Source organism: Salmo salar, chromosome 15 (genome assembly GCF_965601325.2).
Source record: "Salmo salar chromosome 15, fSalSal1, whole genome shotgun sequence".
Classification (NCBI taxonomy): domain Eukaryota; kingdom Metazoa; phylum Chordata; class Actinopteri; order Salmoniformes; family Salmonidae; genus Salmo; species Salmo salar.
This window is the reverse complement of record NC_138305.1, coordinates 80,541,561-80,564,020: the sequence shown is the minus strand read 5'-3', so window position 1 is coordinate 80,564,020 and position 22,460 is coordinate 80,541,561. Positions and strand designations below refer to the sequence as shown.

The 22,460-nt window shown below is 42.8% G+C and overlaps 1 protein-coding gene across 1 annotated transcript in view; it reads left to right on the top strand.

The window, feature by feature from the left end:
* The first annotated feature begins 3,907 nt into the window (after window positions 1-3,907).
* Window positions 3,908-22,460, top strand: part of LOC106572110 (partitioning defective 6 homolog beta) — a 40,011-nt gene continuing 21,458 nt past the window's right edge. The window contains exons 1-2 of the mRNA XM_014145959.3: window positions 3,908-4,268; window positions 8,307-8,529. Coding sequence (XP_014001434.1) covers window positions 4,206-4,268; window positions 8,307-8,529 — 286 coding nt within the window. The 5' untranslated portion in view covers window positions 3,908-4,205. The remainder of the gene's footprint in view (window positions 4,269-8,306; window positions 8,530-22,460) is intronic.

Here is a 22,460-nt window from a genome sequence, read left to right as displayed (position 1 = left end):
AGACAGGCGAGAAGGAAGGTGAGGAATGAAGACGAGAGGGAGAAAGGGAGACCGAGAGAGAGAAAGGGAGGGAGGGGAGAACGGGAGGGAGGGAAGCAAGGGGGAAGGGGAGAGAGGGAGAAAAAGAGAGGGAGGGGAGAATGGGAAAAGAGGGAGGGAGGGAGTGAAAAGGGAAGGGAGTGAAGGGGGGAGCGGAGAACGGAAGGGAGTGAAGGGAGACTGGGAGGGAGGGGGAGGGGAGTGAGGCGGTGAGGAAATGGAGCTATGACTGGCGCCCCCTGGAGTTAGAGACTAGCTCTTGTCTCTGTAATGTCTAGTGTTAGACAGCACTGCAAGCATTGAGACAAGTGCACCAAAGGTTAGGGACAGTCAGCAGAGGTATTTTTGACGTTAAAGCAGAGGGCACAAATGCCACAGGGGATGGGGGGACATGTACCCCCAATATTCAGAACAGGTCGATTCCCCCAGATCGATTTCTTTAAAATAAAAAACACGTTATAAACAATGGTAAAATGTGTTGAATTGCAGGAAATTAGCTTTAATGGTCGACTTTGGGCACGAAAAACAGTCCAACTCCACCTCTTTCTCAGTTTTCAAATCTGTGGGGGTTCATCGATGTGTCATCTGGTCATGCTTGCCCCGATATAGCTAGTTCGTTAGCTAAGCTAGCCACTTGTAGCTAGCCAGTAACTCCTCCACTATATTTTGATGTCATTTCAAAGGATTTGTTTTTGGACGGAAGCTGTAGAGATCGGTAAGAAATGGCACTTCTGTAGCCAAATATCTTATTCATAATCTTGTTTTTAAGCATTAAATGACCTGGTATAATTAAGCAATAAGGCCCGAGGAGGTGTAGTGTATGGAAAATACACCACGGTTAAGGGTTGTTCTTACGCACAACACAACGCGGAGTGCCTGGATACAGCCATAAGCCGTGGAATATTGGCCGTATACCACAAACATCTGAGGGTGCCTTAATAATGCTGTTATAAACGGGCTACTAACGTAATTAGAACAGTAAAGTCGATCTTCAAAGTAACTGTCCAATCTTTCCAGATTTCTATTAAATTTGACCTATAATTAATTGCAATATGAGTGAAATACACTTAAAAAAATATAAAAACACAGAATGTAAAGTGTTGGTCCTATGTTTCATGAGCTGAAATAAAAGATCCCTTTTCCATGTGCACAAAAAGCTTATTTGTCTCAAATTTTGTGTATACATTTTTTCACATCCCTGTTACTGAGCATTTCTCCTTTGCCAAGATAACCTATCCACCTGACAGGTGTGGCATATCAACAACAACAAAAAATAAAATGCATGATCATTACACAGGTGCGCCTTGTGCTGGGGGGGCAATAAAAGGCCACTCAAAAACGTGCCGTTTTGTCACACAACACAATGTCACAGATGTCTCAAGTTTTGAGGGAGTGTGCAATTGACATGTTGACTACAGAAATGTCCACCAGGAATGCTAATTTCTCTACCATAAGCCACCGCCAACGTCGTTTTAGAGAATTTGGCAGTAGGCTCATCTGCCTGCTCGTTGTCCTCACCAGGGTCTTGACCTGACTGCAGTTTGGCGTCGTAACCGACTTCAGTGTGTAAACGCTCACCTTTGATGGCCACTGGCACACTGGAGAAGTGTGCTATTCACGGATGAATCCCAGGATCAACTGTACCGGGCAGATGGCAGACAGCGTATATGGCGAGCGGTTTGCGGATGTCAACGTTGTGAACAGAGTGTGCCATGGTGGAGGTGGGGTTATGGTATGGGCAGGCGTAAGCTACGGACACAGTTGCATTCTATCGATGGCAATTTGAATGCACAAAGCTAATGTGACGAGATCCTGAGGCCCGATGTCGTGCCATTTGTCTGCCATCACCTCATGTTTCAGCATTATAATGCACAAGCCCCATGTCGCAAGGATCTGTACACAATTCCTGGAAGCTGAAATTGTCCCAGTTCTTCCATGGCCTGCATATTCACCAGATATGTCACCCACTGAGCATGTTTGGGAAGCTTTGGATCGACGAGTACGACAGCGTGTTCCAGTTCCCGCCAATATCCAGAAACTTCGCACAGCCATTGAAGATGAGTGGGACAACATTCCACAGGCCCCAATCAACAACCTGATCAACTCTATGTGAAGGCCATGTGTCGCGCCGCATGAGGCAAATGGTGGTTACACCAAATACTGACTGGTGTTCTGATCCACGCCCCTACATTTAAAAAACGTATCTGTATTCCCAGTCATGTGAAACCCATAGATTAGGACCTAATGAATTAATTTCAATTGATTGATTTCCTTATATCACAAAAATCTTATAATTTGTTTGCGTGCCGCGTTTATATGTTAAAATCCATGTTTTCATGTTGTATATCTTTTAGTTGTCGCATTAAATGCTTTCTATATTTGTATATGCATTTCTACAATTTAAAATTTGTTTGAGGTTTTTAAGTCATTGAAATGTGGAACTATTGACATTTTTTCATATTGGCCCATGCATATTGTGTAATTTAGGCTACTGATAGTCCCTAACTATATCAAATGTCCAACCAAATGACCATGGGCATTACGTTCTGGGTCGTGTGCAGCTGCGCTCAGAATTGCTGATTACTTGGGTGCTAACTGCCAGCTGTGGGCAGAATTGAAATAATGTTGCGTGCAAAAAAACCCGGAACTCGGAAATCTCCGACTTCCTTCAGTTCAGGACAATTGGAAACTAATTATTTATTTTTTTAAATAGCTGTGACTGGGAAAAATCTTTTTGAATGTCATCGTACTCAGAATTCCAATTTGGGAAATCTGGCCTCTTTCTAGAGCTCGAACTTGCCGACATGAAGATCACTGACGTCATGACTTGACTTAGGTTTTTCTGAGTTCCCAGTTGTCTTGAACGCATTGAACGCATCACAAACGCATCCAAGGAAAACTGTTATGGTAGCCTTCATTGCACGACATACCATTTTTCCTATCATCTTGCAAATCTCCGTTTTTGACGAGACTTACTTTATGACAAAAATGTTCCTATTTACACATTGTAGTACATTTTGACACTAAAATAAATGTTTCTGACTCATATAATCAATGTTACAGGCCGTTTTCAAATGAAAAGGTTGCTTTTTATGAGCAGTCACTCTTTAATGCTGTCATGGTTTTCCCATTTATAACAAAGTTTTACATCTTTATAGGGGGTTCATATTGATGGCTCGATTGTCTCATCATCATGACAGTTGTCCAATTTCTTGTGAATCTTGGGACAGAGGCAGTGGAGCACACTATATTTGAAAGAGAACACAATGAAATACTGTAACAGGGGTAAATGGAAACATATTGCAGTAAGTGAGTTGAAAGGAAGAATAAATACATTATATTAGTTAGATGTGATATTATATGTCAAATCACAGTATTTGAAGACATCAAACAGATAAACCATACATATTCTGTGATGCTTCATACTGTACGTACATTTGAAATTGCTGAATTTAGTCTTTTGATGACGATTGTCTGCGCTAACACCAGATGGCCACAAGATATCGCAATTTCATAAGATACAAAGAGCTATGAGTGGGAAAGGAGTGGAGCAAACTCACCTTGGCCAAGGTGAATTTGTGAATGTTTATATTTGATTTACTTTATAGACAGAAATATATCACCTGTAGTTCTTAGGGCTACTTTGTTTGTACTAAAAACACTTTACCATTATAAAATACACTTGAGGCATTTATTCACAATTTAGGACATGCAGACAAACAGAAAAACAGTTAGACAAGATTATTTGATTATGTGGACAAGAGACAAACATTGATTGACTTTTCGGTTACGTCATATAAACTAATACGTTGTTACAGGTGAAAAGTGATCAAGATAAGTTGTACTTGAATCTTACTAGCGGGAGCGCGCCTGTTGGGAACGAGTGCAGTTTCCTGGGTGCGTGAAAGCGTCACACAGGACAATGAAGTGGTTAGCTGGGGATGTGGCGAGTATGAGAAGATAAATTACAGCAGGTTGGTTGGCTGGCGTTGTCGCATTCTCGGAGGAGGACAACGCAAACGAGGGAATTAAAGTGTCTTATGAGGACACACAGACAACTGGAATACCTGTGTTGATATAATTTGGGATATAGGGGAGTGCGAAGGAGACGAGGGCAGCCCCGCGAGGGCAAGTGTGTGCTGCTGTGGCGGTCCTGCTAGCGAAAGATGAACAAGCACCACCGAGTGCCGAGCAACCGAACTCTGAGCTCCGTGGAGGTGAAGAGCAAGGTGCGTTGCTTGCAATATTAGCTAGAAAGTTGCTAGTATAAAACAGCTACTATGTAACTATTGTATTAGTTATTGAAGGCTCTTAGCTTGCTACTTGCATATGATGGCAAAATTTGCCTGCTAAATGGCTTGTCAGCAAGTTATGTTGTAATATAATTGTCTCGTCTGCGCCAGCTAGCTGTACCAGTTTGCTTGCTAGCTAACGCGTTAGTTGGCCAGCCAGTGATTTATCCAGCGAACGAACAAGTGTGAAATTTGGATTGGTATGAGGAAGGTATGTGTTGTTATCCGATGCATGGATGGATGTTTTACCACATTGTCTTATTTGTACGAATGAAATTATTATGCCGTGGTCGGAACCCTGTCAAAAGCTTTGGAGATTAGGCAATGTTGTGACTGTACCCAGCCACTCACGTAATGAGCGAATACTTGTCAACGAACCACACATTGCTGTGGTTGAGTTTGCACAATATGTTATACAATTTTATATGATCTGATTGGATGAATGTTTGTTTACAATGAACTAACTCAAATAAGCATACTGAACAAGCTTCAAAAGCATCTGAGAGACACATCTGTGATTGCATCGCCTACTGTCTGGTTGTTAATTAGGTTTGCTTATCGTTTATGAAGGTTGTTGGCCTAGAGTGCTGACAAGTCATTCAGCTGTTTATAGTCCCGTGCGCAGGTGCCAAAGGCACAAGAGATCTTGGTTCCTTCCGCATAGGATTGCTAATAGTAAACAAAAAAGTAATTGCGCAGTTTGGGTTCATAATTCGTACCTCCTAAATAGCTACATTTTCCATTATTGGGATCATCCCAAAATGTAATATCCAGTCTTACTATTGGAATGTCACATAATAGTAATAGTAGTAGTAGTAATAATAATGCAGGGGTCCCTTCATCCATTCAAAACACGAACTTTTTCATCAGCACATGTTATGAGATGTTGTCAAGACTACAGACATTAGTCTCATGAAAAGGATGACGGTGGTACCAATCCCCAGTTTCCCAACTGAAAATAATGAAGAATACAATTTGTTTGTGGTCTTCAGCCTGATTAGACAATGGGGCGCTAATCAACCGTACAAACTCAGTCCCCCGCACTGTGCAGCAGTAACCACAACACTGCTGGTCGCTGGGGGCACCTTCGTAATGCAAAAAAGGGACGGGAGGGTCCAACCCTTGTCTTTCAACTCCAATGTTACACTTTGGCAACAGGCATTGCTCCAACCATGTCGAACAAAACATGTTTGTGGTAACTGCCCTCACTAATAGAGTACCACCAACAAGAGTTACTGTCACCAGTGTAATTGATTTGGTAGATTTCAGGTAAGTATTTTTCCTATCGATGTGACAGCGACAGAGATGGGTGTGTGAGTCCCTATTTCTGTAATTATAGACTACTATGACATACACAGGCACAATCATACACACATCTGCATTTTGAACATTTAACTGATGCACAGATTGTACTCTTTTTCACACATATGAGCCAAGGACACATAATCAGAATTTGTACTAAATGAGTGATGCTCTGGTCTTCAAGACTCGACCTATCACATAGTGGTCCTGAGTCAATTGTTTGAGATTAATTTGATAAAAGGTTGAATTTTGTCTTTACACTTATAAACCATAGAAACACATTGAATAACACACTCATAAATGGCAAACAATAATACATCATAAGGTTTTGAAGTGTCTGTCCTATATCAATGAGGTATACGAGCTCAGGAAATATTGTAGTTTTTTTAGACACATATTTAACCCCTTTGTTTGTTTGCACAAAACGACCTATATACAGTGCATTTGGAAAGTATTCAGAGCCCCTGACTTTTTACACATTGTTACGTAACAGCTTTATTCTAAAATTGATTTAAAAATTCCCCTCAATCTACACACAATAGCCCATAATGACAAAGTTAAAACAAGTTTTTAGAAACGCTTGCAAATGTATAATTTATTTTTAATTTCCATAATTATTCAGACCCTTTACTCAGTACTTTGTTGAAGCACCTTTGGTAATGATTACAGCCTCGAGTCTTCTTGGGTATGACGCTACAATCTTGGCACACCTGTGTTTGGGGAGTTTCTCCCATTTTTCTCTGCAGATCCTCCCAAGCTCTGTCAGGTTGGATGGGGAGCGTCTCTACACAGCTATTTTCAGGTCTCTCCAAAGATGTTTCAATCGGGTTCAAGTCCAGAGTCTGGCTGGGCCACTCAAGGACATTCAGACTTGTCCCGAAGCCACTCCTGCGTTTTCTTGGCTGTGTACTTAGGGTCGTTGTCCTAATGGAAGGTGAACCTTCGCCCCAGTCTGAGGTCCTGAGCACTCTGGAGCAGGTTCATCTTTCCCTCGATCCTGACTGGTCTTCCAGTCCCTGGTGCTGCAACCACCGTGATTCACCGTAGGGATGGGTGCCAGGTTTTGTCCAGATGTGACGCTTGGCATTCAGACCAAAAAGTTCAATTTCGGTATCATCAGACCAGAGAATCTTGTATCTCATGGTCTGATGGTCTTTAGGTGACTTTTGGTTAACTCAAAATGGGCTGTCATGTGCCTTTTTACTGAGGAGTGGCTTCAGTCTGGCCACTCTACCATAGAGGAACTCTGGAGAGCTGTCAGTGACCATCGGGTTCTTGGTCACCTCCCTGACCAAGGCCCTTCTCCCCCGATTGCTCAGTTTGGCCGGGCAGCCAGCTCAAGGAAGAGTCTTGGTGGTTCCAAACTTCTTCCATTTAAGAATAATGGAGGCCACTTAGGGACCTTCAATGCTGCAGGAATGTTTTGGTACCCTTCCCCACATCTGTGCCACGACACAATCCTGTCTCTGAGCTCTACGGACAATTCCTTCCACCTCATGGCTTGGTTTTTGCTCTGACATGCACTGTCAACTGTGAGACCTTCTATAGACAGGTGTGTGCCTTTCCAAATCATGTCCAGTCAATTAAATTTATCACAGGTGGACTTCAATCAAGTTGTAGAAACATCTCAAGGATGATCAATGGAAACAGGATGCACCTGAGCTCAATTTTGAGTCTTATAGCAAAGGGTCTGAATACTTATGTAAATAAGGTATTTCTGTGTTTTATTGTTATTACATTTGCAATTCAAATGTAATAACAATTCGTTTGTATAAGTTACCTTCAGATGAGTCCCGTGACACTGTGGTGGTCATGGAGAGAACACCACCGTTTTTAGGGATGTCTCATGGTTCGACAAACACCTCTGTAGCTCGGCCACCTTCCACCTCAGATGCAAAAGGTCAATATAGGCGGATGTGGTGGATTGAGATGCAGCCGAGCTTATTAAACTGACGGATTTTGCTGGGGATTTTTTTGGTACTTATACAGAACAAAAATATAAACTCAACATGTAAAGTGTTGGTCCCATGTTTCATGAGATGAAATAAGATATTCCAGAAATGTTCCATCCTCACAAATAGCTTATTTCTCTCAAATTTTGTTCACAAATTTGTTTACACCCCTGTTAGTGAGCGTTTCTCCTTTACCAAGATAATCCATCCACCTGGCAGGTGTGGCATATCAAGAAGCCAATTTAAACTGCATGATCATTACACAGGTGCATGTTGTGCGGGGGACAAAAGGCTACTCTAAAATGTCCAGTTTTGTCACAACACAATGCCACAGATGTCTCAAGTTTTGAGGGAGAGTGTAATTGGCATGCTGACTGCAGGAATGTCCACCAGAGCTGTTGCCAGAGAATTTAATGTTACTTTCTCAACCATAAGCCACCTCCAATGTTTTAGAGAATTTTTTATAATGTGTCCAACCGGCCTCACAACAGCAGACCACATGTAACCACGCCAGCCCAGGACCTCATATTTTTGTTCGGTGTGGATTTGACATATTTACTTATTCCAACCACTGTGTAATGTTTTTCTGTTTTGTCAAAACTGTTTGCTGCCAAATTCTTTCTACAAACACCAAGGTCATTATCCTTTCTCCTATCCAATCTTTTAACTGCGGTCTGTCTGTGTCTCTGTCTGTCTGTCTGCGCATTCCTATATGTCCCAGTTTGGGGCCGAATTCCGTCGGTTCTCCCTGGACCGGTCGAAGCCGGGCAGATTTGATGAGTTCTATGGACTCCTGCAGCACGTGCACCGGATCCCCAACGTGGACCTGCTGGTGGGTTATGCCGACGTCCACGGCGACCTGTTGCCAATAAACAACAATGACAACTACCACAAGGCCATCTCTGTGGCTAGCCCACTGCTACGGCTCTTCCTGCAGAGGAAAGGTAAGAAAGGATCAATCAAATTTATTTTACATCCAAAAGCAAGCAATGCAGAGGCAGGAGCACAGTGTCTACAGAACTCTGCCTTGAAGGTAGGAACATAGGAAGAAACCTAGAAAGGAACCAGGCTCCGAGGGGTGGCCAGTCCTCTTCTGGCTATACCGTGTAGAGAAGGATCGCACAGAGCCAGGGGGCAGGTCAGTATGGGGCAGAGGGAAGGATTATGTTACTCTTTTTTTTTATTGTATCTTTTTACTGCTGTTTGAACGTCTATGGTGATTGTAGTGAATTGCTTACTTGATATAAAAAAACAAGCTCTTGTCATGTGAGATTCAAATCACATTTTATTAGTCACGTGCTGAATACAACAGGTTACAGTGGAATGCTTACTTACGAGCCCCTAACCAACAATGCTGTTTAAAAAAAATACGGATAAGAAATAAAAGTAACGAGTAATTAAAGAGCAGCAGTAAAATAACATTAGCGAGACTATATACAGGGTACCGGTACAGTGTCAATGTGCGGGGGCATCGGTTAGAGGTAATATGAATATGTAGTTAGAGTTATTAAAGTGACTATGCATAGATGATAACAACAGAGAGTAGCGGGGGGGGGGGACAGGCAATGCAAATATTCTGGGTAGCCATTTGATTAGATGTTCAGGAGTCTTGTGGCATGGGGGTAGAAGCTGTTTAGAAGCCTCTTGGACCTAGACTTGGCGCTCCGGTACCGCTTGCCGTGCGGTAGCAGAGAGAACAGTCTATGACTAGGGTGGCTGGAGGCTTTGACAATTTTTAGGGCCTTCCTCTGATACCACCTGGTAAAGAGGTCCTGAATGGCAGGAAGCTTGGCCCCAGTGATGTACTGGGTCGTTCGCACTACCCTTTGTAGTGCTTTGTGGTCGGAGGCCGAGCATTTGCCATACCAGGCAATGATGCAACCAGTCAGGATGCTCTCGATGGTTCAGCTATAGAACCTTTTGAGGATCTGAGAACCCATGCCAAATCTTTTCAGTCTCCCGAGGGGGAATAGGTTTTGTCGTGCCCTATTCACGACTGTCTTGGTGTGTTTGGACCTTTCTAGTTTGTTGGTGATGTGGACACCAAGGAACTTAAAGCTCTCAATCTGCTCCACTGCAGCCCGTCGATGAGAATGGGGGGGTGCTCGGTCCTCTTTCTTTTATAGTCCACGAACATCTCCTTAGTCTTGATCACATTGAGGGAGAGGTTGTTGGCCTGGCACCACATGGCCAGGTCTCTGACCTCCTCCCTATAGGCTGCCTCGTTGTTGTCGGTGATCATGTCTACCACTGTTGTCATCGGCCTATTTAAGGATGGTGTTGGAGTCATGCCTGGCCATGAAGTCATGAGTGAACATGGAGTACAGGGGGGAACTGAGCATGCACCCCTGAGGGGCTCCAGTGTTGAGGAGCAGCATGGCAAATGTGTTGTTACCTACCCTTACCACCTGGGGGCGGCCCATCAGGAAGTCCGGGATCCAGTTGCTGGGGGAGGTGTTTAGTCCCAGGGTCCTTAGCTTTTTGATGGACTTTGAGGGCACTATGATGTTGAACGCTGCACTGTAGTCAATGCATAGCATTCTCACGTAGGTGTTCCTTTTGTCCAGTTGGGAAAGGGCCGTGTGGAGTGCAATAGAGATTGCATCATCTGTGGATCTGTTGGGGCGGTATGCAAATTGGAGTGGGTCTAGGGTTTCTGGGATAATGGTGTTGATGTGAGCCATGACCAGCCTTTCAAAGCACTTCATGGCTACAGACGTGAGTGCTACGGGTCGGTAGTCATTTAGGCAGGTTAGATTAGTGTTCTTGGGCACAGGCTGCTTAAAATATGTTGGTATTACAGACTCGGACAGGGAGAGGTTGAAAACGTCAGTGAAGACACTTGTTAGTTGGTCAGCGCATGCTCACAGTACACGTCCTGGTAATCCGTCTGGCCCTGAGGCCTTGTCAATGTTGACCTGTTTAAAGGTTTTACTCACATCTGCTGCGGAGAGCGGGATCACACAGTCTTCCGGAACAGCTGGTGCTCTCATGCATGTTTCAGTGTTATTTGCCTCGAAGCGAGCATAGAAGTAGTTTAGGTCGTCTGGTAGGCTCGTGTCACTGGGCAGCTCTCGGCTGTGCTTCCCTTTGTAGTAGAGGTCGGCCGATTATGATTTTTCAACGCCGATACCGATTATTGGAGGACCCGGGGGGGAAAGCCGATACCGATTAATTGGCCTATTTTGAAAAATGTTTTTTTTTTGGGGGGGGGGGGGGGTGTAATAATGACAATTACAACAATACTGAATGAACACTTATTTTAACTTAATATACTGCTCAAAAAAATAAAGGGAACACTTAAACAACACATCCTAGATCAGAATGAAAGAAATAATCTTATTAAATACTTTTTTCTTTACATAGTTGAATGTGCTGACAACAAAATCACACACAAATAATCAATGGAAATCCAATTTATCAACCCATGGAGGTCTGGATTTGGAGTCACACTCAAAATTAAAGTGGAAAACCACACTACAGGCTGATCCAACTTTGATGTAATGTCCTTAAAACAAGTCGAAATGAGGCTCAGTAGTGTGTGTGGCCTCCACGTGCCTGTATGATCTCCCTACAATGCCTGGGCATGCTCCTGATGAGGTGGCGGATGGTCTCCTGAGGGATCTCCTCCCAGACCTGAACTAAAGCATCCGCCAACTCCTGGACAGTCTGTGGTGCAACGTGGCGTTGGTGGATGGAGCGAGACATGATGTCCCAGATGTGCTCAATTGGATTCAGGTCTGGGGAATGGGTGGGCCAGTCCATAGCATCAATGCCTTCCTCTTGCAGGAACTGCTGACACACTCCAGCCACATGAGGTCTAGCATTGTCTTGCATTAGGAGGAACCCAGGGCCAACCGCACCAGCATATGGTCTCACAAGGGGTCTGAGGATCTCATCTCGGTACCTAATGGCAGTCAGGCTACCTCTGGCGAGCACATGGAGGGCTGTGCGGCCCCCCAAAGAAATGCCACCCCACACCATGACTGACCCACCGCCAAACCGGTCATGCTGGAGGATGTTGCAGGCAGCAGAACGTTCTCCACGGCGTCTCCAGACTCTGTCACGTCTGTCACGTGCTCAGTGTGAACCTGCTTTCATCTGTGAAGAGCACAGGGCGCCAGTGGCGAATTTGCCAATCTTGGTGTTCTCTGGCAAATGCCAAACGTCCTGCACGGTGTTGGGCTGTAAGCACAACCCCCACCTGTGGACGTCGGGCCCTCATACCACCCTCATGGAGTCCATTTCTGACCGTTTGAGCAGACACATGCACATTTGTGGCCTGCTGGAGGTCATTTTGCAGGGCTCTGGCAGTGCTCCTCCTGCTCCTGCTTGCACAAAGGCGGAGGTAGCGGTCCTGCTGCTGGGTTGTTGCCCTCCTACGGCCTCCTCCACGTCTCCTGATGTACTGGCCTGTCTCCTGGTAGCGCCTCCATGCTCTGGACACTACGCTGACAGACACAGCAAATCTTCTTGCCACAGCTCGCATTGATGTGCCATCCTGGATGAGCTGCACTACCTGAGCCACTTGTGTGGGTTGTAGACTCCGTCTCATGCTACCACTAGAGTGAAAGCACCGCCAGCATTCAAAAGTGACCAAAACATCAGCCAGGAAGCATAGGAACTGAGAAGTGGTCTGTGGTCCCCACCTGCAGAACCACTCCTTTATTGGGGGTGTCTTGCTAATTGCCTATAATTTCCACTTGTTGTCTATTCCATTTGCACAACAACATGTGAAATGTATTGTCAATCAGTCTTGCTTCCTAAGTGGACAGTTTGATTTCACAGAAGTGTGATTGACTTGGAGTTACATTGTGTTGTTTAAGTGTTCCCTTTATTTTTTTGAGCAGTGTATAATACATCAATAAAATCAATTTAGCCTCAAATAAATAATGAAACATGTTCAATTTGGTTTAAATAATGCAAAAACTAAGTGTTGGAGAAGAAAGTAAAAGTGCAATATGTGCCATGTAAGAAAGCTATCGTTTAAGTGCCTTGCTCAGAACATGGGAACATAGGAAAGCTGGTGGTTCCTTTTAACATGAGTCTTCAATATTCCCAGGTAAGAAGTTTTAGGTTGTAGTTATTATAGGACTATTTCTCTCTATACGATTTGTATTTCATATACCTTTGACTATTGGATGTTCTTATAGGCACTTTAGTATTGCCAGTGTAACAGTATAGCTTCCGTCCCTCTCCTCGCTCCTACCTGGGCTCTTACCAGGAACACATCGACAACAGCCACCCTCGAAGCAGCATTACCCATGCAGAGCAAGGGGAACAACCACTCCAAGTCTCAGAGCGAGTGACGTTTGAAACGCTATTAGTGCGCACCCGCTAACTAGCTAGCCATTTCACATCGGTTACACCAGCTTAATCTTGGGAGTTGACAGGCTTGTAGTCATAAACAGCGCAATGCATTGCGAAAGCTGCTGGCAAAACGCACGAAAGTGCTGTTTGAATGAATGCTTACGAGCGTGCTGGTGCCTACCACCGCTCAGTCTGATTGCTCTATCAAATCATAGACTTAATTATAATATAATAAACACACAGAAACGAGCCTTATGTCATTAATATGGTCGAATCCGGAAACTACCATCTCGAAAACAAAACTTTTTTTTCTGTCAGTGAAATACGGAACCGGTCCGTATTTTATCTAACGGGTGGCATCCCTAAGTCTAAATATTCCTGTTACATTGCACAACCTTCAATGGTACGTCATAATTACGTAAAATTCTGGCAAATTAGTTCGCAACGAGCCAGGCAATGAACGTAAGAGCAGTGACACAATTTCATGTTAGCAGGCAATAGTAACTAAATATGCAGGTTTAAAAATATATTTGTGTATTGATTTTAAAGAAAGGCATTGATGTTTATGGTTAGGTACATTGGTGCAACGACGGTGCTTTTTTCGCAAATGCGCTTGTTAAGTCATCACCCGTTTGTCGAAGTAGGCTGTGATTCGATGAGAAATTAACAGGCACCGCATCGATTTATATGCAACGCAGGACACGTTAGATAAACTAGTAATATCATCAACCATGTGTAGTTAACTAGTGATTATGTTAAGATTGATAGTTTTTTATAAGATAAGTTTAATGCTAGCTAGCAACTTACCTTGGCTTCTTGCTGCCCTCGTGTAACAGGTAGTCAGCTTGTGGAGTGCAATGTAAGGCAGGTGGTTAGAGCGTTGGACTAGTAACCAGAAGGTTGCAAAAAAGAATCCCCGAATCCCCCCTGAACAAGGCAGTTAACCCCCGTTCCTAGGCCGTCATTGAAAATAAGAATGTGTTCTTAATCTGACTTGCCTAGTTAAATAAAGGTGTAAAAAAAAGGTGTAAAATAAAAATAATTAAATGTCAAATTGGTGGCCAAAAATACCGATTACCGATTGTTATGAAAACTTGAAATCGGCCCTAACTAATCGGCCATTCCGATTAATCGGTCGACCTCTACTTTGTAGTCTGTAATAGTTTGCAAGCCCTGCCACATCCGACGAGCGTCAGAGCTGGTGTAGTACGATTCAATCTTAGTCCTGTACTGACGCTGTGCCTGTTTGATGGTTCGTTGGAGGGCATAGCACGATTTCTTAAGTGTCTGGGTTAGAGTCCCGCTCCTTGAAAACGGCAGCTCTAGCCTTTAGCTCAGTGCAGATGTTGCCTGTAATCCATGGCTTCTCGTTGGGGTATGTACGTACGGTCACTGTGGGGACGACGTCATTGATGCACTTATTGATGAAGCCAATGACTGATGTGGTGTACTCCTCAATACCATCGGAGGAATCCCGGAACATATTCTGGTCTGTGCTAGCAAAACAGTCCTGCATTAAAGTCCCCGGCTACTAGGAGCGGCGCCTCTGGGTGAGCGTTTTCTTGTTTACTTATGGCGGAATACAGCTCATTCAATTCTGTCTTAGTGCCAGCCTCCGTCTGTGGCGGTATGTAAACAGCTACGAAAAATACAGATAAACTCTCTAGGTAGATGGTGTGCTCTACAGCTTATCATGAGATACTCTACCTCAGGTGAGCAATAGCTCAAGACTTCCTTAGATTTCGTGCACCAGCTGTTATTTACAAAAATACCAATTCCGCTGCCCCTTGTCTTGCCAGAAGCCACTGTTCTATCCTGCCGGTACAGCGTATAACCTGCCAGCTGTATGTTGATAGTGTCGTCGTTCAGCCACGACTCCGTGAAGCATAAGATATATATTACAGTTTTGAATGTTCCGTTGGTAGTTTAATCTTGCGCGTAGGTCGATTTTATTCTCCAAAGATTGCTCGTTTGCTAGCAGAATGGAAGGAAGTGAGGGTTTAGTCGATCGCCTACGAATTTTCAGAAGGCTGTCCGCCCTCTGGCCCCTTTTTTCTCCGCCTCCTCTTCACGCAAATCACAGGGATCTGGGCCTGTCCCGAGAAAGCAGTATATCATTCGCGTCGGGCTCGTCAGACTCATTAAAGGGAAAAAAAGGATTCAGCCAGTCCGTGGTGAGTAGTTGCAGTCCTGATGTCCAGAAGTTTTTTTTTCTTATCATAAGAGACGATAGAGGCAACATTATGTAAAAAATAAATAAGTTATAAACAAACAAAAAAACAGAATCGGTTGGGGACACGTAAAACGTCAGCCTCCTTCTCCGACTCCATTGTTAGATTCCATGTGTGTAATGCCACAGTCTTTCCTCCTAAATCTCTGTGCTTTTTTGTTGCATTTTAGCTAACCCTTTTTCTAACCTTAACTTTATTATCCTAACCTGCTGTGTTAATTATCATAACCTGCTTCTTAAGTTTTCCCAAACCTGCTACAAAAAGTCAATTTTGACAAAAACTGTACCCTACTAGACAAAATAAATTAAATGTTTTCTCTTACTTCATGTAGCTAACACATTCATGCTTCGCTTATTCCTATCTGATTTATAAGATACAAACAACATACTGAATTAGACCTACACCAGCACTGGTATCAGGATGTATTAGCTAGCTACATTTGCTCGGACTCAGTACATTTATTAGCTAGCTGACTGGCTAGCAAGCTAACTAGCGGTTAGCATTAGCCGTTGATATGATTTATTTTAGCCACAACTTGCTAAGAAAAGACAAACTAGCTGTTTGCAGACTGTAAGATACAAAAACTAATAGTGTAATTATAGAATGTGTGTGGATTTATATTAAGAAGCGAAGTGGAAAGCAGCATCGTTGTCATCAAATCGAGCTTTATTTATACAGCACATATCAGACATGGAATGCAAAGCAATGTGCTTACATGAAGAAACAGAAAATAAAAGCCTAAATATTTACTACATTACAAACATAAGATTAAAAAAAGAAATGACACGAACTGAACAATTTAAAAACAATTTAAAAAAGGAAAAGCAAAGCTAAAAAGATGTTTGAAGATCTCTTTTTCTGTTAAACGTTTCAGCCCCCCTCAAGTTCTCTGACAGGCTATTCCAGAGGTTGGGTGCATAGTAACTAAAAGGATGCCTCTCCATGCCTCTTGGTCCTAGGCTTTGGGATAGTTAAAAGGCCAGTGCCAGAGGACCCGAGGGACTTACTTAAAAGCATGTCTGACATGTATAGGGGTGCACAATCGTGGATTGATTTAAAAACCAATAGAAGAATCTTAAAATTAATTCTACAACTCAGTCAGCCAGTGCAGAGAACTTAAAACCGGTGTAATGTGTGATCTCCTTCTGGTCTTGGTCAGTACCCGTGCTGCAGCATTCTGTATGTTTTGTAGTTGACCAATGTCTTTCTTGGGTAGACCAGACAGGAGAGCCTTACAGTAGTTAAGACTGCTTGTAATAAAAGTATGGATGAGTCTCTCTGTATCAGCCTGAGAGAGAAACAGCCGAACCTTGGCAGTGTTCCTCAGATGGTAAGAAGCTATTTTGGTCATATTCCTAATGTGTGAGCCAACATTTTGTTCAGAATCTAAAATAACACCTAGGTTTTCTACCTGGTGTCTTGTCTTTTTTGCCTGTGAATTAAAATGTGTGGCTAGATTCTCTCTCTGCTTTGGCTCCAACAATAAGTACCTTGGTCTCCTCTTGATTTAGGTGGCTGAAGTTGTCAGCCATCTAACTATTTAAATCACTAGTATAAGAATTTATCTGTGGAGCTAAAATCCTCTGGTGACATAGAAATGTTAAGTTGTGTATCGTCTGTGTATCAGTGAAATTCAATGCTGTGCTTTCCAATGATGCTGCCAAAGGGGTTAGATATATCTGAACTGTACCGGACCCAAAGTCAAACCTTGTGGAACGCCATATGTGATATGTATTTTCTCTGAGTTATGTTCACCAAGGTTGACAAACTCTCACCCTGTTAAATGGGTCCTAAACCAATTTAGAACTGGACCTGATAGGCCAACCTACCTCTCCAGTCTATCCAGAAGGACATTATGGTCAACCGTGTCAAATGCAGCAATTAAATCTAAGAGTACAAGGAAAAAGAGCGGTTTGGCATCTGTGTTGGCTATAAGATCATCTACCACTTTAATTAATGCTGTCTCTGTGCTGTGGTGGGCACAAAAAACAGATTAAAAAAAAAATACAGTTGGCACTTAAATATTTTAACTATTTGAACATCAATTTTGCTTAAGAATGGAAGGTTGGAGATTTGTCAAATTGCTAAGAGCAGAAGAATCTAAATTACTTTTCTTCAGAAGGGGTTTCACCATTTTTAGTGCAGTGGGGAAAGTGCCTGAGAACAGAGTGATTAACAGTAGCTTTCACTTCTTCATATATGCAATTAAAAACTATTTTGAAGTAGGTGGAGGGGATAGGCTCAAAAAGGCAGGTAGAAGGCTTAAGTTGGGATATCACTTTCCTGAGCATGTCTGTGTCAATCAGCGAACATATATCCATAGTGCCTTTGTGTGGTAAGCTAGGGCATATATCATCAAACTTCTCATCAGGTCTTGCTTGACTGATACCCAGCCTAATGTTGGTTATCTTATCTCTGAAATATGCCACAAACTCATCACATTTAGATGTGGAGGAAAGTTCACAGGTTTGCAGGGATAGGATTTGATCAGGCCGTCAATGGTCAAGAAGAGCACTCAAATTATTAATAGTGATCAAGTTAGAAAAAGGAGCCCGTCTGGCATTTTTAATTGCCTTGTTAATATGTGACAAGTTGCTCTCTCAGTATATCATAATAGACCTGCAACTTTGACTTTCTCCACTTCATCAACATATTGTTGCATCTGTTGCATTTATCATGCAGACTGAAAAGGGAACGATCAGCAAACGATCTCGTGGTCCAGCCACTGAGGTATAATAAGAACTGGAGACTGTGTCCAAACTGTCTGACTGTTTAAGATACTCTACTCATGTTCGCATACACCGATTCATGGACCGTCTATATCCGGGGTGCATCTGGTCTATTCTTACCAACATTGCATGCACACTAGCACTCATTGCGCACAGGGAGCAGTGAGAGCAGCAACAACATCACGTTATCCAAAAACATGGCCGACATCAGATGAATATAACATTTTCATATCTTTGGATTTGATAAGATCCTGGACCCTTGGGTCGAGCAACAACAACTGCGCTCCTTGAGTGATGGGGCAGGCTTGGTGAGAGCGAGACGACTCAAGTAGCGTTTAACAAGCCTAACATTTGAAATGCGTTATAGAAGATAAAGTAAAAACCCAAACCGGTACGTGCATCAACACCGTTATATAGTAAAATACGGTATACTGCCCAGCCCTAATTTAGCCTTTGCTATAGTACCATGGTACTATAGCATTCTGGACATTTTGATAGTCGTTGAACAATGAATTAGGCCTAGTTGTGTGTGTCCATTCAGTAAGTTTTTCACTGAGGTGATAATTGCTGTTTTTAGTATGGGTGTTGAACTCAGTCTTTAGTCCTTTTTGTCATAATTGAGTGTTCAGTGCAATCTGGTCAATCCAGAGAGACTGGGGCAGTGGGGGGTGAGTCTAAGCTGTCTCAATGTGCCATATGACCTATAGATGCTAAGCCTCTTTGTCAGGGGGGGATTACAGGGGTCACTGTGTCACGCTGTGTGGGCCCTGTGTTTCAATTACATGCTAGACACTAACGTCTTTGGCTGCAGCAACTCACCCCTCACACACACACACACTCTTGAAATCTTTGCCCACCGCCTTTACCCAACAGTGTCGGAAGCAGTTCATTCTGACTGCCTAGTAGTGCTGAGCGGTTAGTGTTTTATTATTTTAATGTTTTTACATTTAACGTGGGTTGAATGATGTAACACAGAATAAAACAATTAATACAATTCCCAGCTTATCACTTATTAACCATTATTTATTATTTTACTTTAATAAAATATTTTAGTTGTATTTGTTTTATTTGACCTGGAGTCATTATCTCGTCTCTATAGAGCTGCTGCCTATGCTGTCTGACAAAAATCACTATTTTAGTAGTTATTCAAAGTAAATAATGCATGACTGCTGAATACCTACTATGAATCACTTAGATCATGTATTTTCAGGTAGAGATGCCTCGCGAAGCAACTGCTCTCAGTCCCTCTCCAGCACACGTTCTTTTGTCTCTTCTCTCCCTTTCCATCTCTGCCCCACACTAACCTAACATAGCAGGAGTAAAAGAAACGCACAGACCGGATAAGTAGGCACGCAATGGATTATGGCCATTGTAGTTAATTACCACATTTTCTGCCCTTAAACTATGTACAATATTGGCCTGTTGGCATGGTTACATCGCACAGTTTGGGATTGGTCTGATGAATCTTTAGAGAAACTTCGCATTGAGCTCACAGGAAAAAACTGAACGAAATGGAATTCAAATAATTTAACTATGTTGGTCAATTTGTTGTTTTAAAAATGTCACTTAATACTCCACACTACTGCATGGCCATCGGAAGTTGTAGGATGTGGGTCTATGTATTGTCTTCCTTTACTAATGGTTTCTGGACTGCTAGGCTAGACGATGGTAGGGTTCTTAATATCAAATGACGATGCCTGTATCAGCGTTGTCTCTTTCTCTGGGCTCAGTCTGTGTTAGGATGTTAAGAGCAGGTTGTGCTCTTTAGCTGCCTATTGCTGTCTTTACTCCCCCTCTGCAGTCTGGGAATTCTTTCTAGGCTGTAAGTTTGTTTGAGAAGAACTCATGGGGGTTATAAAAGAGCTGTATGTGTTTAGCCAGAATGTTTTCACTCTAGCCATGGCTGACCTTGTCACTGTGGAAGTAAACTTGACTTTTTAAGCAAGTGGCAGACTTTTTTTTTCTTTAAATCCAGATTAAGAACAAAGTTGTCATTGTATTGATGTTTTGATGAGCTGTGTGGATGTGGAATATTGTACATGTTGATGGGGATTCTGTGGAATGTGTGTGGAGTTAATATGTTGGCAACACACATTTTAAATATGCAGGGGTATTCAAATAATATGAATGAAAGATGTTCTTTGTATATCCACGTGCCGTTTGTGGGCTTCAGATGTGGGGGTTGTGAACTTTTTGGACATGATATATCTCTGGTAATGTATGAAATCATTCTTGGGCAGTGTTGGCTTGCCTTCTTTAGGCCTATTTGAGTGTGTGTCCAAATGATTGATTTCAGTATGTCAAGCTATTGATGATTGAAATGACCTAGTGATTCTCTCTCACTCACTCTTACACTCACATGTTTTCCAATCAAAATCCTATTTTTCCTAAACCTAAGTGTAACCCTTAACCTAAGTCTTTGTCCTTGTGGGAGACCTGGGAAATGTCCCCATGAAGGAGAACTTCTTGTTTTGCTATCCTTTTGGGGATTTCTGGTACATAATGAGGATAGTAATATAAACAAGCATAGAAGAAAAAAAAACAGTCTTACTCGTAATGGTGGAAAAAATGTAGTTGTATATTTCGGGATATAATATCTGACGATGTATTTTGACAATATAGCAGTAATTTTTGTGATATTTGGCTGTACCTGCACTAAAACTACAGTATTTTTCATTCGTACTGTAGCTGGTTCTCCATCTTCTTTTTATATGGTGAGCCAACATGTTTTCAGCACTTTTATTTCCATGACTGATCAAAACTCTCTTGTCCCTCTGCAGCAGGCATATGGTGAGCAATATGTTGGAACATAAAATCACATTATCAAATCGCAATACATATAGAATAGTGAGAATCGCAATACATATCGTATCGGTACCTAAGTATCGTAATAATATTGTATCGTGAGGTCCCTGGCAAATCCCAGCCCTGAATCTTACACAATGTCTGGATGGCTGTAGTGCAGCCAGTCCCATGCCTGTTTACCTGTTGCCATGGTAGCCCTGAAGAGGCCTGTGCACCATTGTATTAATGGCCCTGGGTATTGTTTAGGGATGATGGGAGCTGCAAAGCCTGCTGGGGTAAATACCCACACACACAGACAACAAACATTGACAGTTTTTATACTTTTTTTTCTTCTTCTGTCACTTGTGAAGTTAAAGGGTTATGTTTATGAATGACACTGTTGCTTCGGCCTGCATGACAAATTGGTTGGATTTAAGGTGGTCAGTTGTGAAGCTGCTTTATTTGTTCTCAGTGCAGTATGTTCTGACATAGACTCCTCTTGTTTCCTTTTTACTGAATGAGACCAGCAGGAGAGCAGTGTGCCTTCCCCTATCTTCACCATGTCATACAGGCACACTGTTTTTGCTGAGGTCAGTGTAACAGTGTTTATGGTGGTCAGCCAGACAAAGAGAGCTGTACTCCTCTGTTCTCATCACTTAAACACTATTTAGATAATGTGCTCTTTTTGGCTGGTGCCAGGGCGGCGCAAGTGTCAAACGTACGTCAGTTGCCGATTTCAGGCATGCAGAAACCAGCGCTCTGGTATTTTCCACCCTTTTCGTAAGATTATGCAATTTACCTGTCTAACATCAGCTCGCTTGTGCTGAGGTGGGAGGGGTGGCAATATTTGAGGTGTGTCCTTAAACGAGCGCAAAAGTGACAACTTCATTTAGCGCGAATGGGGAAATTTAGCGGCACCACTGTTGGTTATGGCATGGATTTTGACAGCGGAAGCGCTGCCTATCCAGTAGGGATGTGAAAAATGAACAGGGTTGCATAACATTTAAACAGCAAAAAAAAAGCATTGGTTTTCTGTTAAACAGACCTTCTCTGGAGATAGTTTTGAAGCGCCATTGAACAGGCATTTTACTTGTCTGTAAAGGAATGCAGCTTTTGAAGTGGTACTAACGTCCATCACTAGACGACCAGAACTGTCAATCAAGTAATCTCGAGCTGCCTGTTCACAGACCACTCTCTCCTAAAAAAGTATTTTTAAAAGTTTGTTGAACACTGTGACATACCAAGACATTTTAGTAGAAAGAAAACACATCTTCCACTAGGAATCAATTCCTAAGATTCAGTATTTTTTTGGAATGGAGGAGACTGATTAGTTGCCGTACTTCAGAGAACACAAACACTTGCATGTTTCATAGCGAGCGAGAGAGGGGAAGGGCACAGTATAGGCATGTCTGCCACCAGGCAGATGGAGTCAGAACCATGCACTAGGACTATCTGTCGGCAATCAAAAGCTGTATTTCGTAATGGAATGCTGCAGGTCACAATTCCTTGATTTAAAAAAATATATATATTTTATTTGATCCTTATTTTACCAGGTAAGTTGACTGAGAACACATTCTCATTGATAGTTACGACCTGGGGAATAGTTACGCGGAGAGGAGGGGGGATGAATGATCCAATTGGAAGCTGGGGACGATTATGTGGTGATGATGGTATGAAGGCCAGGTTGGGAATTATTCAGGACACCGGGGTTAACACCCATACTCTTACGATAAGTGCCACGTTATCTTTAGTGACCACAGAGACTCAGGACGGCCGTTTAACGTCCCATCCGAAAGACGGCTTGCAAAGTCTCAACTTCAG